This window comes from Folsomia candida, unplaced genomic scaffold, assembly GCF_002217175.1.
Source record: "Folsomia candida strain VU population unplaced genomic scaffold, ASM221717v1 Fcan01_Sc002, whole genome shotgun sequence".
Taxonomy (NCBI): Eukaryota; Metazoa; Arthropoda; class Collembola; order Entomobryomorpha; family Isotomidae; genus Folsomia; species Folsomia candida.
Window position 1 is genome coordinate 3,152,789 of NW_019091194.1, and position 18,318 is coordinate 3,171,106.

The following is an 18,318-nucleotide window of genomic DNA, read 5'->3' on the forward strand; positions in this document are numbered from 1 at the left end:
ACCTGGAGGGTTTCTTGTATCATAAAGTTTCTTTCGTGGAATTGTTATTGGTTGACAAGGAACATTGCTATCGGGCAAGTTTTTATCCTCCTTATTTTGCTGCTGGAATAGATATTTTTGGCATGTATTGAATGAATGGAATGGAACATACGTATGTTTATTTTTTAGTTTAGACACGATTTCACAAGAAAAAAAGAGAACAAAGAACGAATAAATAAGTTCAAGAATGTTTTTCAGCAAGCTAAGTAGTTCTTGTCCTGTATTGATATTTCACATTTCCCTAATTTAGCACGATTGTTGGTTGTTTGTACGTACATTTGTACATACGTCATTCAGTAATTTAAGTCAGCATTGTCCAATTGATTATAAAGGTATCAAATTCCAGTTAAGCAAACTCGATTCACGTCAGCAAAAAGAGGCATATCGTCGAGACGTTAAAAGTTTGGATTGGGAAAACAATACTAAAAGCCAAAACTATGTATTGATGACCAAGAGAAGAATTATAAAAGGGCAATTTCAGTTTTACATGGCCCCAACCTTTAATTGCATTATTATTACAATTTCTTTCAAATATCCCGTCTTGGTCTTTTCTTCCATAAATATTAAATGAGAATCAATCAAGTCTCTTCTTTTCTGAGCTTGTTGAAACGGATATCGAGCACATGGTGGCTCGATAAATTGCTAACCTGAGACGACTAATAAAACCAAACCCCTGCACCCGGTCTGAATGAATGAAAATGGCAAAATGTTAAATTCACGACTTACATATTCACAGATACCCCGAGGACTTTGGTTTGTTGGATTCAAGATTTTCCACGAATTCAAGTTTATCTCGTACTTATTTTAATCCATTATCACGTCGATTTTATAAGAATCTGCCCCCACCCAGATTTGAAACCCACTCATGCAAATGGAGAAACCACACGAAAAACCGATGCCTAATGGGGAACCTTGTAGACTCACCAACTAATCCACATCAGTTTCCTTTTGTGTGATCCTTTAAGGCATTATTGTGCTCGAAAGACTCGTCCAAAGCGGTAGATTATTATGTATATCTGAATGAGAGCTCATACTTATTCGGCGAAGTGGAGGTGGAGGTGGAGGTGGAAAGTTGTGCAGGGGAAAGTAGTACTTACCAGCGAAAAGGTATGCATTTGAGACTGCTGGTTGGTGGTGGAGAAAGCAAAGTTTCAGAGCATACATGAAACCCTGGTGAAAATCCAGTGCGGATTTAGAGCATTCGTCTCGACCACTCGGGTATCAGTTTGCCTCCAGCAGCCACTCTAGAACCACATCCACATAGCAGTTGTTCAAGTAGTAGTTACAAGAAAAATCGTTTATCACGCAGACCGTAAATTTTTTCCAACACTTAAACACTACATAAAAAAATATATCAATTTATTTTCGAGGTATTGTTCTCTTTCCTACTGAAAAATATTTTCTAAAAATATTCTAACAAAATTACTACCTTTAAATTGGTCAGCTTGACGGACGGAAAAAAACCTTGGCTTCTTTTTACTACCCCGTCCTCTGACTGATTTGACATTGACGCTGGTATCGGATCCATGCAGACGACGTTTATTTCTCTCAGACTACTGTTTTAGCCGGAAAAAAGGGTGAAAGCAAGAGAATAGTAGTATTACTGGATATCATTATCATGGCAGAGTAAAGTAAGAGTCAAGTCAATAATTCAATCCACATCCTTTCCTGGCAAATGGGAATAGAAGTGCTGGAAGTGATACATACGATGACACCACCTTGTCATACATGAATAGTCTCTCACCAGCCACACAGACATTGACCACCCATCCATCACCCTATAAAACTATGTGAGTGAAAGTGAAGTGCACTCTTCACCTCAAACACCACACACATACCGACCTCAAAAACACGCGAATTTACACTCTGCCGAGTCATCATCTATGTATATGTCGTCAACATGAGATACCACCCCGCACAAAGAAGATGACAGCATCCTCCCCGCGACGATAACCGCACCCTCAACCATGCCTCCAACTTTTACCACGACCACCACTGATAATCCACTCCTCACCGCACAACCCTTCATCTTTCCAGAGTCTGAGACCGAGCTCAACTTTTCCGCCATGTTTGACCCTGCCATGAATATCAGCGCGTCCATGGCGTACCACAATACCGTAAACAACATGTCCTCGTCACCCCCTCTGCCCCTTGAATTCACCGAGATGACGGCCCGCTCTAGAAACGAGGTCGTCGCGTACTCAATCCTCTTTGTTGTCGCGGCTACCGGAAATCTGACCGTGTTTTTTTCCGTGTGCCACCAACTGGCGAAGCTCAAGTGGCGAATCACCGTTCTCATGCTGCACCTTTCCATTGCTGATCTGATCGTGACCTTCTTTCTCATGCCACTCGAGATCTGTTGGAGGCTGACGATTCAGTGGATGGGGGGAGAGCTTTTGTGCAAAGTGTGTCAATTCCTTAGAGCTTTTGGACTCTATCTTTCATCAAATATTTTGATATGCATCAGTCTGGATCGTTTCATAGGTAATGTAATATATTCTTCTCAACCTGATGCATAAATGTATGTTATTTTGAAAAATTTATGTGAAATTTTGAATTCCACTATTTTACATTACAGCCATACTGTTTCCTTTGAGGATGGTGGGAGCTACTAGACGAGTCAAAACAATGATTGCCCTTGCCTGGTTGGCAGCTGCAGTATCATCTGCACCGCAGGTAAAGTAGTTTCATATACATAAAACAATAGTACGTAGGTCGCAGGATGTATTGGACGGTTTATCTCCAACGATAAAATAAAATAAACCACGGTAGAGGGAAACCTAGCAGAAAATTACAAGAGAAAGAAGGCAAATGTCACGTAAAAGTCGTGACGAAATAAATAGCCGGTTTTTCTACATGATAACAAACGACACTGCACAAACGACACTGCTGCTGCTGTGGCCTAATCGCCTATCTACTCCATCTTAAAGGGAAAGAAAGCAAGTGGAACAAATATCTCGGGGGAGAGATGTAGAACACTTTGTTTCTATCGGTAAGTGGTCCCACGGGGAAGGCTGCTTGCATGTTTCCTCCGTCCTTAAAAATATTTGTTCCGTATGCATATGTATGTTTGCAGTACATACATACGCCCACAAGTTTAGGCTTAATAATATTTCGGAACGAATAATACAACAAAGAAGAAGGGATACATATTTATTTATTGTTTTGTTTGGACAATTCGGCACATTCGGCAATTGAACCACCGCAAGTACACTTGTACTTTCTCTTCCTTTCTTCCCATCCTATTATTAAATTTCCTACATTGCATGGAACATTGGTGGATGAGGCGAAGATATGGAATTGCATGTATTTGTTTGTAGGATGGCAATAAATTCATTATTCTTGCTGCAGAAATAATCGGATGGGAGTGGGCAACCAATCATCCGTAAATGCAGGGTTATTTATTTTGAAGTTTCACAATCTTGTCAGAAATTATTAGGTCCGAGAAGGTAAATAACTACATAGGAAGAACGGAACGAAGGAAGGGTAGCAAGCAGGATTGCCCTAGGTTGTGTCGGTTGGGGAAAGCTATATCTACTAAAATATTGGAATTTAATGTCTTATTTCCCGGACGCCTGCGGTTTTTAACCTTCAAGAACGTCGGCATTTATATATTTGCACTTGATTGATACTCAAAAGGCTGATGGTGGTGGTGGTATAGCGGGCACAATATTTGTCTGAGGTCAGTTTGTCGTCGTGGTCGTCGGAGAATAAGCTTCGTTCTCGTCATGGATCAATACATCAATATAATTAGTTCCAGTTTCATTGGCTTTTTAATCAAATATTTAGTTGGGGTTTATTCAATGATATTATTTCGTATGCATGCATGCAAGCTTTTGAATTGAAGTAAAGTAAAGCATTTATACAATTCGGGGAAACAATCCAACCTTAAACTTTCATTCCTACATACATGTGTATCTAACTGGTTGAAATTGCTTTAAGAATTCAAGATTTGACTAAAGTCCCACAGGGATTTCGGTCCATTGTAGGCAGGCAGAGATGGTAATTCTAAATACTTCCTTACATAACAGCAGCCCTGTAAATAATGACAACAGCCATTACATCAAATTGCTAAGTTTCACTCTATTCCCATCCTTAAAATGAAGAGTTTCATGGACGAGGTGCGTGTTTTACAAGTTGACTTTTAGATTACATCGAGACCATATTTACTTGCATCTGCTGTCTGGTCAAATCACACTGACTTGCGTGTTTGCTGTGAAGAATTTCACCAATTGTTATTTACCACTTTGATGGGTAGTTATTTCTCATTGTATGTATCCCATTTTGTTTCAGCACTTTGCATAAGACCAAAAAAGCATGATGTAGACACATGGTAGAAAAGAGATATATGTATGTGACCTTTAAAAATTCATGGACCTTTTTGCTCTGTCAATTCATTTTAACAAGTTACGAGACGACTATTGATTAGAAATATTTATATATTACGCAATAGTTTTAAAATGAGATCAGAATGATGAACCCAAGCCACTTCTTCTGAATGTGAACGATACGTAACAAATAAAAGCTTTAGCTTTTAGCGTCCTCGTCGTCATTTCCCCTCTTGGGAATACGTATGTACATGCAACATGCCAACCTCCCATAACAGCAGCATAATCCAACGTGATGTGCAATTTACATAATATGGGAATGAGAATCACTGCCCCTGTTTGTTACCCCTGTTACCGCATAGATACCTATGACACCAAATCTACATCACTCTCACCACTTGTTTGTTTTCTGTCATATTGGATTGCACGAATTTCTGTTCGAGGAAGAGATGTCTGCGGCTAAAAGAATTTTCAATTCCAAACGAAACCAATCTAAATTCTTATCGAGTCAGCAGCATCGTCGTCAAGCAGGATGTATATGGCATACGAGAAAATATTTAGTATATGTATGGGTTCGGATTAGCCATATTCGTTCCCCAAATTGTGCAGAAATCGTACAATATACTTTATATTTGAATGTCATTTTTACATTTATTATTCGTCCTATTATTGAATTTCCTCGTCGTCAGTTGTTGTTGATGATGTTGGTGCAATGCAACGTTTGGCGAGAGGCACGTCCTCGCCTATTTCTTCTTCTGGTTGGATGCTATCCCATCCCTGACATAATGGCATTTGGTGATTTTGCTGAATGTAAACCTGGCAGAATGGGTAAAATATAGATGGACGAATGAATGGAGAATCTGGTCGTGCGGTTGTACTTGATACCTACGCAGATGTATTGCCCGATCGTGAGAGTGGGTGGGTTGGGTTAGATACGGACCACGACGAGAATGGCAATGGCGTATAAATTCTTGATAAGAGAAGCCATTATCTTACGGAATTATATAATTAGAAGTATTGTTAACGAACTTGGGTATATATATCTATCGTGTATTTTGAGTAAGTAATTCACAAAATCAACATTTCCATCCCACTCCTATTTAATTTCCTCTTTGTTTATTTCAGTGCGTCGTTTTCAGCTTACAAGTCCATCCGAAATATCCTTCGTTCCGACAATGCGTGAGCTTTGGCTTTTTAAGCCCATCACAGGAAATGGCATACAATGTTTTCTCCGTGTCCGCCATGTACTTTCTCCCCCTGATTGTGACGGTCTTCACCTACTCGAGTATCTTATGGAAGATTTCGTCAAAGTCGCACATCCTCATCAAGCAGACACGTAAGTGACACTCAAATTCACCTCGTTACATCCATCCTTATATGCGAATAGGTAGGTAACACTGCAGGCCTGGATTAGACAGTTGTCAGACACAGAATTTTTTATTTCCCCAGGAGAGAAAAAGCCTCGTAAGCATTATTTATTTCATCTTTGATCTTGAGACATTTGTTTGTTAAACCCGTGACAAAATAGATCAAGAGACTTCTTAAAAGTACTCAAGTTTTTCGTGTCATCCTGGTGCGATTGGAATAAAAAGATTTTTCCATTGTCCATCAAATGATGTTTCATTCAGTTCAGTCTGCAGAAGGATTGCACGCTGTGCAGGGTTTGACTGAAAAAAGTGTGCTTACATATCCAGAGCACGTTTTCCCTTCATTCCGTCCAACTAACTTGACAAGACTGCCGCTAAGATGACAACTAACTGTATGGGGGGAAGGGGTTTTACTTTTATTTCGTTTCCTCTTTCTCCCGAGGAACCCATGCAGGACAAATGCAGACACATTCGCCTTGGTCGAGATTTCCTGGCTCGGACAACTTTTACTTTAACGCAATTTGACTTTCAATTTTATTCTGAGCAAGAAACTACCCGTCCTCTCCGGAAGACACTTGAAAATGAAATTGATTGTATTCTAGTTTTCTTCACTCTCTTGAGGGAGGAGATCCTAAATGCAAAATCAATCCAGTTTTGCATGCAGACTGTATCGTGTCAATTTTACTTTCACTTTGTCTGTCTGTCATTCTGCCAGAGACAGGGAAGGATTACGGCTTACATCCTAAGTGTAATTATGGGTGTTGTGTGGACGATTTTTATTAGATACGAAGGATTCCCTGATTTTTCTCTTGGTTGACATGATTGATTTCATTATTTATGTGGAAGACAGACAGCCCTAGAATTTTAGTGGAACGTACTAAATATGTGATGGGATTAGGCAGATCACCATCTGCGCATCAATCTTCTCTCGACAGGTTGGGTGTGGGATTCTCAGAAATATATGGCATGCCCATCACTTTACATTCACTTATCAAGTATTACGACTGGCACAGAAAGTATTGAAAGTCTCTCGTGCTGTTGGGATAGTGCATGGAAATCAAAGCGTGAAATGTAATGTAAATCGAGCCGCGGCACCAGACCAGACCAGCCCTTCCTTCATATCTACTTTGAAAGGAAATCAGTCCCAATTCTGGTCAAGTTTCTGGTTTCATTTCCCAATTCCAGTTCAAAATCAAACTTTAAATTCAATAAACCAGCGAAGAGAGATGGAATTGCATGGGATCTCCAATTCCCTCTTGACGGAAAGAGAAAGTTGATGCAAAGAACGCGAGGATAGGCAAACGATCGTGGTAAATAAGTAGGATCGTCTACACGCCAGACTTTCTCTACACAGGAAGTGCACGATGATTGCTCCAATTTCATTATGACGGCGGTTTGGCCATGTTTGGCTTGGCTGGAAGTTTTCACTTCGAATAATAAGATTTTGAAAGTTGAGCTATGTATGTCGGCTTTGTACATAAGACGGTTATGCACCCATGCCCACTGTAATTTGACACATGAAATCCAACCCACTTGAGAGACGATCGCCAATTCAAGCACATTTTATGAATCAGATTGTTATGTAATTATAATTAATGAAAACAGCGAGCACTATATAATTCGTCGCGACTTGAAGAAGTAATAATAAAGTCATGTAAGAGATGCGTGAGTGACATAATATCATAATATTGATCAGAACATTAAACTCTGGAAGAATGATAATATCGCAATTTACGGCATACTCGATCCACTCAATTTCAATTTTTCCCTTCATTTATAGTCCTCGACGATCAATATATATGTATAATCGATTTTAAGACGAGTTTTGTCCTTCAGAATTTAATTCAAACATTCCAAATTTTAGGCAAAATATGCTGGATAAGAATGAACTAGAACATAATGTATCCGATCCCCTCGTGGCTGTTGGTAATCTTGAGAAATTTGATAAAAAGTCGTATCCCACCCCACGGCAGAAAAAATGGTGTTGAATGTATGTGCAAAACATTCCCGAGGGACTCATCTCACCGGAAATGCCAGTTTTCTAATATCTCAACTTGATCAAACAGTTTGATCAGTCAAAGTGTATAAAGTTTTAACATGTCTGCTGAATTTCTCAAATTATTTTATCAGATCCTCCACGTCATCCTGTCGACTTTTTCCTTCCTTCCTTCCCTCTTCCCTCCTCCTCCTCATTTTCCTCCCATTCTGGAAGAATCCTACCTTTTATATACTTTGTTATCTTCCCAGCTTTTCCTCATCACTGATTTTTTTTCCTGCTCTTTACTTAAACTAACACCCACCTTAAAACTCTCGCAAATCGCTGGCTTCGAAGAACTAACTTGTTACCACTGCTAATCGCAATTGCTTGGCTGGGCTGGAATGATGGCATTACTTTCGCTTCAATTTCCTTCAACAGCACGATTATCAGGTAGCTTCGGATCGGTTGAGCAGGGTCATGGTCACGTTGAGCGAGTACTCAAGAGATCAAACGGTTCTCGTTGGAATTTATTTTAATTTATTTGCCCGTTTAGTGTTTCGTCCTTGGTGGATTGGAACGACGACGTAGAAAGTGGTGGACGTTCTCCTGGTGGATGGAAGAAGTGTCTATTTTCACCATCTTTTATTTTATTTGGCAAAGTACGTACTCGAGGGAGAGAAGAAGCGTAATTTCTGCCGGTATTACTACCGCAGAGACAGAGTCTTATTTCAAGGTTCCAAATTTGTGTCGCATTGAACTTATAGATTGTTCAGAGTCGGACAAGTGGGCCTTTAGTAAAGTAACAGGAAACAAGTGGGATGATGGTAGTTTCAGGTATTTATCAAGTATTTATATAAATGCTGTTGAGCCACACTTGAATTATGGCAGACATATTGGCAGACAAAAGCAAGCACGCAAAGTTAATTATTAAATGTTCAAACACAAATGCAAAACTTTTTCCTGTTTGAACTTATAATTACTTTTTGTAGTGCTCGCATTATGTGCAGCACCTGTCTTGTCTCTCTGACTGAGAATGCGTAGGTCGTCCCACTTGTGCATTTAATAATAGCATCAAATCAACTGATCTTTTTACAAGGAAGAAATTGAACCAAGTTTGTTTCAATCTGATTGATGAGAAAAAGAACTTGATCTAAATTTGTACATTATCATACTAAACTATTTTCCTGATTAAAAAGGTGAGGCACGTGGAGGATCAAGTTTTTATATGGAATCAGCAAGAATGTTATTGCCCTTTTTGATTGCTAAACTAAACCGCACCAATAAATGTTACATAGATAAGTGTACTTATATGTATATCTAATCTAAGAATTTTGCCGCAATATAACCACTTAGCACAATATTACAGAAAGTAAAGCCTTAATTTTTTCGGGTACAAAAGTTGCCCCTTGATTTTCACATTCCATTCAAAGACGTAAGCAAACTTCGCAAACGTAAGCAAACCAATCTTGACTATAAATGGTGATTTTGTGACATGCGGTCACATGCCCGGACATCATGACACGACGACTCCTCACATCCAAAGTCAAACGATCAGTCATTAATTATTACTTGTCGGACGATGAATACATATGTAGGTATGTACACGACGAAACTCACGTAGACATCCATTCATTCATTATGCATTGCCTCGGTAATTTCTAAGTTGACAAGACAAGGTTGATATAAAATCGGAGAAAACCTTGTAAAAACACGAAAACCGATAATACCGACCAGTTTTAAAATGTATTAATAATTAATGTGTTTTTGCTTCTTAAAGGGGGTGGGCAAGACCAGCAGCAGAGAAATGCTCACAATAATGAAAGCATCAACTACAGTACACGCGGTGGGATGACGTATTCCACGTATAATAATGCTACAACAACGACGAATCATCCCCCTCCGAGCAGTCAGCAACTGTTGAGCAATTCTTGTAATAATTCCTCAGACTCGGCCAATTTACTGGCACGGGCGAAGAAAAGGACGCTGCGGATGACGTGAGTGGCGCAATCAGAATTTAATCTGATTAAAAATGCTGAGAATTTCGAAATTTTTGGACTAATCTATGAATACGTTTTACTTCCAGGTTTGTAATCGTCATTGTATTTATCTTCTGCTGGTCGCCGTACTGTGTCATCACTTTGTGGTGAGCAAATATATGTACATACATATTACGAATATATGTAGCTGATGCCATTTATGGTGCTTAATGCTTTTAGAGTTTTTTAATACTATTAAAAAATGAGAATTTCAAAATCTTTGTAAAACATTGCCCAACTCGGCTGCCTCATGTTGAAGAGAGATTTGAGTTTGGCAAGAGTTATTAAGGATTAAAATGTGTTTGACAGCGATAAGCTCTCTTGACAAATGGAAACCGCAAATGGAAGCACGCAGAGTGCTTTTTTGTGATATTGTACACCACCAACGGTCTATATGTACGTAGTGTAAATAAATGAGGAAATTTCTCTCCATTCCTCTCGGGAATCTTAATAAAAACAAAAAGATCTTCAAGATAAATTCTCCTTTTTACAGAAGAAAGTAATATTAACAAACGGGAGCAGAATGCAAAAAGGACCAAGTTTTCTCTCCGTCGCACTTTCTGTACAATGCTCCCACAAATTTGTTTCCTGTTGGGAATGACTACACCGTTTTTTATTAGCTGAAAGTTCTTTACAGTAGGAACAATCATGTCTCTATTTAATTTAACCTGCCCACAAGAAGTTTGGCACCGCTTTTCACTAGATTCTTGCTAAGCAAATAACAAGAGTGCAGCAAAAGTACATTCGTACATTCGAAGACTTTGTAAACAAATTAATTTTGGCCGAATAAACCAGGACCCGCAGAGTATAGGACACACAATATTTACGAAAATATTCCTTGTTTTGCGACTTCTCTCTCCCATTTCTGGTTGGTGAAAGGAGAGTTATTTTGATTGACCAAATACCATTTAGTCAAAGGGACGCGTACGTCATCAAAAGTATGAATGCACAGATGTAGGTTGAAAATAGACGGTTCATTCATGTGGAGAATTGTAAATATTGAAATTTGATGACAACATCACAAGGTTTTTTTCTGTTTTTCCCCGAATCGTGGCTGTTTTTGAGTGAGTGAGTGTTCAACAACGTCTTCCTCCTACCACCTACTTTACTTTCTCTCTCCATTTAATTGACTACAATAGAGAGGAGATGCTGGAATTGAGGTTTAAATTGTGAGGGCCCGAGTCGAATTTCACCACCATCATGGTAGACTTGGGAAATTATGGACTCGATTACTCGTTTTATTCGAGTTAATCCACCCATGAAGAACAATAGGGAATGGGAAAGATTAAGCACCCGTTTCAAATTTCGGTTTAAATAGCAATATTATATTCTCCCTCATATTGTACTTTAGACGATTTCCTAACTTCACTCGAACCACGGGGCAGTCGATGGTGTTGCAAATAATAGCCTCTCACCATTAAAAACGGTTTCAATATCAAATCAGACAAGCCCACTACAAACTATAATATGATCAAAACCACAACAAAATCAAAGTTCTGTTCTGCCCACGTACGTAGATAGAATTCAAGAAGCCATAAAGTCATGAATGGGAGAATGCTGTAACCGAAACCCAGACAGATTCGCCGATATGCTGCTCTCCTAATGGGTCTGATTTTGAGAAATAATTTTCTGCATGGCGTGCTATCTATGAACGTAGTGGGCTAGATGGTGGGGGTGGAGGTGGAAGTTATAGAAACTTTCTATTAAAAAGGAGTGTAGTTCCAGAAAGTCTGGTGAGGTGACCATGTTTTTGAAACCAACCGTTATCGTTGTGTTTGACGTTCATCATCATCAGCGCTGCCCAACCCATGGGAATCCTGACAAGCTATTTCACCTTAATTAATTACAGCAGCATCTCTTCACATCACATTCTTTCTTGTGTTTTCTTTTCCTTTCATCCATCCGTGCGGTGTAGGAGTAATTAACTGGACCAGGATGGAGGCATGGGCATCCTTTCATCAACATCTATACACTAATGAGAGACGTGCGAGGAGAGAGGTGAAAGTGAGAGACGTAAAAGCAAACCACGACCATTACCACGATATGTACGTCTACTTACATAAATACCTTGTCTGTAAATCCTGTCAATCAATCAGACCCAGGTTCTTTTTTTGTGGGGAGGAGGTGAAGTCAAAGGGTATCAAAGTTCGATAAAATCAGGCCGAATTATTTCTCTTGGTTGATCACGTTTTCTTCTCTTCCCCCAGATCAGTTGAGCCCCTAAAAAAAACCGAGATCAATAATTGAGACGGGATAAAACTGACGGGAATGATGATTCCGGAGTGATGGTTGAGGTTATAGAAAAGATTGATTAGATTTCCTTCCTTCTTTTGGTCGATAGGTTGGTATAACTTTTGCAGGTATTTAATTATGTCTCCTTTCTCCAATGGTTGCGTCATGTGATCCGATTTCTGAGTGAATTAATATATACTCAGCGTACGTGAAATTTATTAATGCAGTTCTATCGGAAATAAAATAATTCTCCTTTTTGGTATGTATAACGAATGGCGTGGTCAACAGGTTAGGCAGTTCAATAGCCTTACTTACATATGACATGACCATTTCACGTGATTTTCTATGCCTATGTATACATACATATATATTGTATGAAAATGTAATGATTGATATGCCTGGGGTCCTTTGTTCCAACGACGAGTACCATTATTCCAAGCTGCGAAGCGAGATTATTTTCTGTCAACTTTGAGACGGTGGACAGATGCACTTTTCTTTATCCAATATCTTTTGATGTTTAGACTTGCCAAACTAAAACAATTGGGCGAAAAAAAGTCGCGAGCTTCGTTCGTTAAAGAGAATAAAGATGTAAATATTATTATTATTCTGTTTTAGGTACTCATTCGACAAGGAGGGAGCCAAACGAGTCGACCCTGTCGTACAAGATGGTAAAAATATAAATGCTTGGATTTCTGCCAGAATTTAATTAAAATATATCATTTTTTTGAACAGCCCTGTTCATGATGGCGGTCGCAAACTCTTGTCTGAATCCCATCGTGTACGGAAACTACACGAAAAAGACGGCCGGGTCAATTTTCAACTGTAATTGGGCTTGGAGTTTCAAGTTTTGCTGTTGCTGTTGTTGGTGCTGTTGCAAAAAGCACTCATCCCGAAATCGGAGAAGGTTATCCGTGGAGGATGGCGAGGAACGGACCAAGAAGCCAAGATCCAGCTCCCTCCTCGCAATTACGTCTGTCATTTGACGCTGGATTCATCAACTATTGTCCATTTTATTTTGTCGATTGTTAGACAACACTGACAACTCGACAGACTCTTATCCCGTTATTCCCGTTAATAAGCAACAAGGTGGTGGTGGTGGTAGTGGTCAGAACAAAGCTCACAATCACAACCGTGGTGGAGGAGGTGGAGGAAAGAACAAAAGGCCGAGTCGAAAGAAACAAGTAATGATACAACTACCTCCGAGAAATCATCTTCACGATGATCACCAAGGTCGTGGTCGTGGTGGTGGGGAAAGATTGGACTACGGTCGTGACAATGACCGTCAATCTCCCACAATCAAATCTTGCGGACAATGCCGAGGCAGACTTAGCCAGGACCTCCAGCAACCACAGCATCTTATGGTCCGTTACACAACGACATCGTCATCATCATCCTCGTCCCATCATAAACCAGACGTCCTGTTTCATACTCGGGGAGGAAAGCAGCCGCATCGTAACAGCGATGGAACAATGGTTGTCGGAGGGCTTCGTCGGAGTCATTCCCTTTCTCAGTTCCAAATTCAGAACAATTCTACCCCGGATATAATTGCGGTGAATTCATGTGCTTAATGTTGTAATTTGTTATGTAACCAAACCACCCGTCTCAATTTCCCCGTCTTGTTCGTATTAATATCAAAGCACAATCGGAGAGAGAGCTTGTGATAAGATAAGGTTTTAACATATGTATTTAACTACTACTACATAATCCCTGTAAACTTGCTTCAATCAATTAAATTGAGCTTTATTTAATGACCTGATAATACCTGAATAATATGCCAAAATAAGTAAAAATGTGTGATGATTGTAAGTATGTAGAGGAGAGAGAAAGGTCGTATTATTTATACATATTTTATCGTACCTGTTCTTGTAAATTGATCATGTTTGTCGATATTTTGTAATAAATGTGATGAAATATTTGGTGTTACATGGTTTCCGAGTATTAATAAACGCTCAGAATTTATTTGCCATGCATGAATAAACCGGATGACATGGATTCTCTCCTCTCCCTCCTCTCGCCACTTCAGACTGATATTTCTTGTCTGTCGTGCAACGTCAAATCAGAGAAATTTCAATTTTGCGAAGAACTGGAGCTGAAAATGTACTTATTCTGTCCTAGCCAGAAACAAATGGTGCTTTTCCTTCCCCCCTGGTTCTTCCTGTCCATAGACTTATTTTCAGATTTCGCCTCCGTGACTCATCCCACCCGATATGCATACATGCTAAATCGATAACTTGTTGAACTATTCTGAGAAACTGGGAGGACAAGTAACTTACTTTCCTTTCAAGAAGGAAGACTAAGAAACTACACGACATCTCGGAAGAAATTTACTCCCAATTGGGTCTAAAGTTTCCGAGTGATAGAAATTTATTCAGGGAACAGCAAATAGCTACCTGGCTGTCTCAAAAATGTGTTACTATTATTAGAAATTTGATACAAATTGGTAAGATGAGCATGATTCTGTAACTTTGCCGTTTTGTCTTTCACAATATATTACGGGAAAAAAGTGTCTGCGAAGGTGGCTAGCTATTTTTAGAACTTTATATTTCCAGAAATCTGAAAATCCAGACAGATGTCTGACACGGCATTACGAGGGCGATTCCATGTTATTTATATACGACCAACTTTTGCTAATACATGTCCCAAATTAGTAAAGTTCATACACACAAGTGCACTCTAACATGACATCATTCGTCCCTTGTTTGAAATTAATTTCATCAATGAGATTGCTAATTGCACTAATTGGATTACAAATTCCAAAGACAAAATAAAATTGGATTGTTGTTAGATGAAACAATTCCTCTCCACACAGAAACTTTGACCATGCACGGATGCAGCTACACACTATTTAAAAACTTTGTCATCAAAAGATTCGAAGCTACAGGGAATACATATTTCTAAGACAAAACTTACTGCCTTTTGGGAATCTGCGACTCGAAAACTCGGCAAAATTTAGTAATTGTTTATAAACTCAATTAGGGAGATTACAAAATAAATTTTCATCATAATTCTAAGCTGCAGTCAAACCATGACCCACCTCATCCGACCCAAGGATCTAATTCCATTTTCACTAAACAACCATGAAACAAAGTATCTCTTGGCACATCATTGACATCTTTGTGTGTGTTTTCCCTGACTTTCTCCCCTCTGCAACATTACTTTTGCTTTTCTTTGTCTTTCTCAAGTAAACTTTGTCTCTGCCCGGTGATTTCATCATCATCAGTCCACACAGTCCCAGAAACATCGCAGTAACAGGAACAGTCATGTCAACTTACTTACTTAAGCAACTTGTCTTAAATACATATACGTACTTTCACTGGTGACCCAGAGAAAGAAAGAGGCAGGCAACCTTTAGAAGATATTGTTCTTGCTTGACTGTCCGAGACAAAGGGCAGACTAGTTGGATTTTAAGATTGCAAGAAAACTACAAACATACGTACATAGAATTTCAAAACCTTAAAGTAAACTTTTTACAGTCAATCCTCCTCCACGATTAGATTTAATCCTTTCAAGGAACCAACTCGCCACGCCACGCCACGCCGCGTCACATACGTATGAGGCAAAACAAACTCTTCAGTTTGGTATAATATTAGAGATTCAGTACTTGAAGTATTTTCTTGTACATGTCAAAATTGTTGTAATCCTATTTATTTTCAAGAGCCTCATTTTGAGCAGAACAAGCTAATCCATCCATCCACGTTGCAGTCGTACTTAAATAGATTTAAAGACATCAAATGTGTCCAATTCTATTCTAAATCTCAAGTTTTCTTCACTTTCTTGGAAGGTCAAATTATTTCGTGGGTCTTTCCTAATCCAGCAGTATTTTAGAATTTTCACGTGCTAAAACTAAATTGGTATAGGAGAGTGTTCTTGGTTAAATTGAAGTAACTCAATTCCCCTAGAATTCTCGGTATTAAATACGAGTAGGAGAGAGAAAGTAGTTAGTTTCACGGTAGTGTTTCTCAACGGGTACGAAATCCTTCATCCGAACCCGAACCCGAACCCGATACCTTCAACCCGAATCCGATATGTACCCGAACCCGATAATCCGATTTGTTTGGGGAACGATCCGAATCCGAACCCGAACCAGATAAGCTCTATCCGAACCCTAACCCGAAACCCGATAAGTACCCCATAAGCATAAAATAATTTCATAAGCTCATTTGTGTATTAATGAATTTGTTTTCCAACTATGGCTCGAACTAGTAATAACAAATCACAACTTTGAGCTTCAATTTTAGAACTTCTATTTTTTGTCAAAAAAGAAACCAGCCTTCTACTGCATAAACTTTTGTTTCCTTCCCTACTATTATCCATCACTCATGGGTAGTATTATATACTATTGTCATAATATTTGTTGAACTGTCATAAAATATGTAACCCAAGATAGAAAGGCAGATAGAATTAGATAAGGTTACCAATCTTTCCCAGGTTAAAATTTCTATCCCGTCATGTGTACATGGAATGGAGAGGGAGGACGCAGAAATGGTGAAAGTTTGGTTACATATTTTATGAACGTTCCATTAATTGAATGACAACCTATTTTAAACAACTCGCAATGTTTAAAAATCTTATTGGGACTTAAATCTTATCGCTCAATTTTGAATCGGGTTTTCGGATAATCCGAAGGTAAATCCGAATCCGAACCCGATAACAATCGGATACTGAAAGCGTGATCCGTATCCGAACCCGATAAGGTTCGGATACAGAAAACCCTATCCGAATCCGAACCCGAACCCGATAAAAACCTGAAACCCGATAACGACCCGAACCCGTTGAGAAACTCTTTCACGGATATTTATACGACTTTAAAACTTGGTTATAAACTCGGTGGGGAAAATCCTTATCGTGAAGAGCAGAGCAGAGGCGTTGGTAAAGTTTTAACCTTCACGAAACTCATCGGAGAATGGAGACGTGATTAATTAAAAAATAGTAAAACGTGTCAGTTTCCGATCCGTGCTACGTTACGTTTTCTTCGGATCAGTAGATTGTAAAAGTTGGAGTAAAAAAAGCAGTCGTGTTTCATCCTATGCATTTTTTTACCATCATTATACATATTTCCAGCTTGTACGCACATAAATCTTACATAAAGTCTCATTTTTCCCAAATGAGACTTTTACGGCCTTGATTTTTCCACAGCTTTTCTTGGTGGAAATCCTAATCATTCTTTGGTGCAGGAGAAGCCGAAAATCTCCTCCCAATTGGAAAGACAGCTCTTTTGTTCTCATTTTATAACAAAAAGAACTCAATTTAGAACTGACGACGACATTCGAAACGACAATGACACCACGTTTACATCACTTTTATGTGCATCTTGAGAGAACAACAATACTTATTTATTTGCGACTGGCTTCATTTATTGCATTGTTTCTTGACTTTGCAACATGTCCACAAAATTCTTGACATTTCTTAATAGACACATTACATAACGATTTATATAATTTTCACGTAACAGGCCGGAATAATTATAAAGCATTTATTAATAAAAAGGTGACAACTATTAAACGAAAATTGGACTAGGAAGGTTATATATGCATAAATACAACTTGTGTGAATATGGGCCAATAATTAAGTCATTACAAGTACGTATCAAGTCGTATGACATTTTGGAATGAAGGATGCCATAATCATGCACCTGTCACACACGGTTCATGTCATGATCGTGATGCGGAATCTGTCATGTGAAAATCAGTAAACTAATTTTACGAGTTCGGTTCAGAAGGATGCGAATTTGTGGAGTTTGCAAAAAGTTTACACATACGAAAATAAATATGCACATGCAAACTTGTTGAATAGTCTTCTATAATCCGCAATTATCAACTTGCAAGACCAGTAAAATCCAGCCGCTCAGCATGCCAGCATCTCATGCACACTTGATTCATTCCACTTTTAGCAATTTACTCCCCCATCAAGGAAAAAAAACTCCAAGAAGAAGATCCAGGATTTATTAACCCTTTCTCTCCCAATGTCTTCCACACAAGTCTCTGGAGAAAATATCCATTTCATAATTGCACGCCGCATTAATACGTACGTACAGTACGTATCCAGGCTTATGTCTTATATCATCTAGGTAACTACATAACTTTTGGCCAATCTGCTCTTAACTAAATGTTTAATATGGTACGAGGCCATATACATGCATCAACTGATACTTAGTAAATCCCGTTGAGAATTGCATGCAGGCAGGGATCATATATTCGGACGAATATCTGCAGTATAGATCGATAAGGGCAATCATCATATTTATAACCGTGCAATGCAAACTCTAAAGATTTTTGGCATCCAATATAACCGTAAGTAGTTGAACTTTGGACAAGCGTCACCTCACTTATCGTTCACAC

At 38.9% G+C, this 18,318-nt stretch overlaps 1 protein-coding gene across 2 annotated transcripts; it reads left to right on the forward strand.

Moving 5' to 3' along the window:
• The first annotated feature begins 1,187 nt into the window (after nucleotides 1-1,187).
• LOC118434584 (gonadotropin-releasing hormone receptor-like) lies at nucleotides 1,188-13,918 on the forward strand. 2 transcript variants are annotated; one of them, XM_035848399.1, is made up of 8 exons: nucleotides 1,188-1,409; nucleotides 1,484-2,523; nucleotides 2,618-2,715; nucleotides 5,493-5,703; nucleotides 9,490-9,706; nucleotides 9,796-9,855; nucleotides 12,596-12,648; nucleotides 12,713-13,918. In XM_035848399.1, exons 2-8 carry the CDS (start codon nucleotides 2,007-2,009, stop codon nucleotides 12,961-12,963), a joined length of 1,407 nt encoding a protein of 468 aa, XP_035704292.1. In that variant the 5' UTR covers nucleotides 1,188-1,409; nucleotides 1,484-2,006; the 3' UTR covers nucleotides 12,964-13,918. The 2 variants fall into 2 exon arrangements, with proteins under 2 accessions (XP_035704292.1, XP_035704291.1); XM_035848398.1 differs by having other exon boundaries at nucleotides 1,188-2,523.
• The last annotated feature ends 4,400 nt before the right edge of the window (nucleotides 13,919-18,318 follow it).

Bases quoted from the DNA above. Each gene is read 5' to 3' on its own strand.
- LOC118434584 (XM_035848398.1), top strand. From the start codon at position 2,007: ATGCCTCCAACTTTTACCACGACCACCACTGATAATCCACTCCTCACC. The intron at 2,716-5,492 runs GTAAAGTAGTTT...TGTTTATTTCAG, and splicing joins CAGTATCATCTGCACCGCAG to TGCGTCGTTTTCAGCTTACA. The intron at 9,707-9,795 runs GTGAGTGGCGCA...TTTTACTTCCAG, and splicing joins AAAAGGACGCTGCGGATGAC to GTTTGTAATCGTCATTGTAT.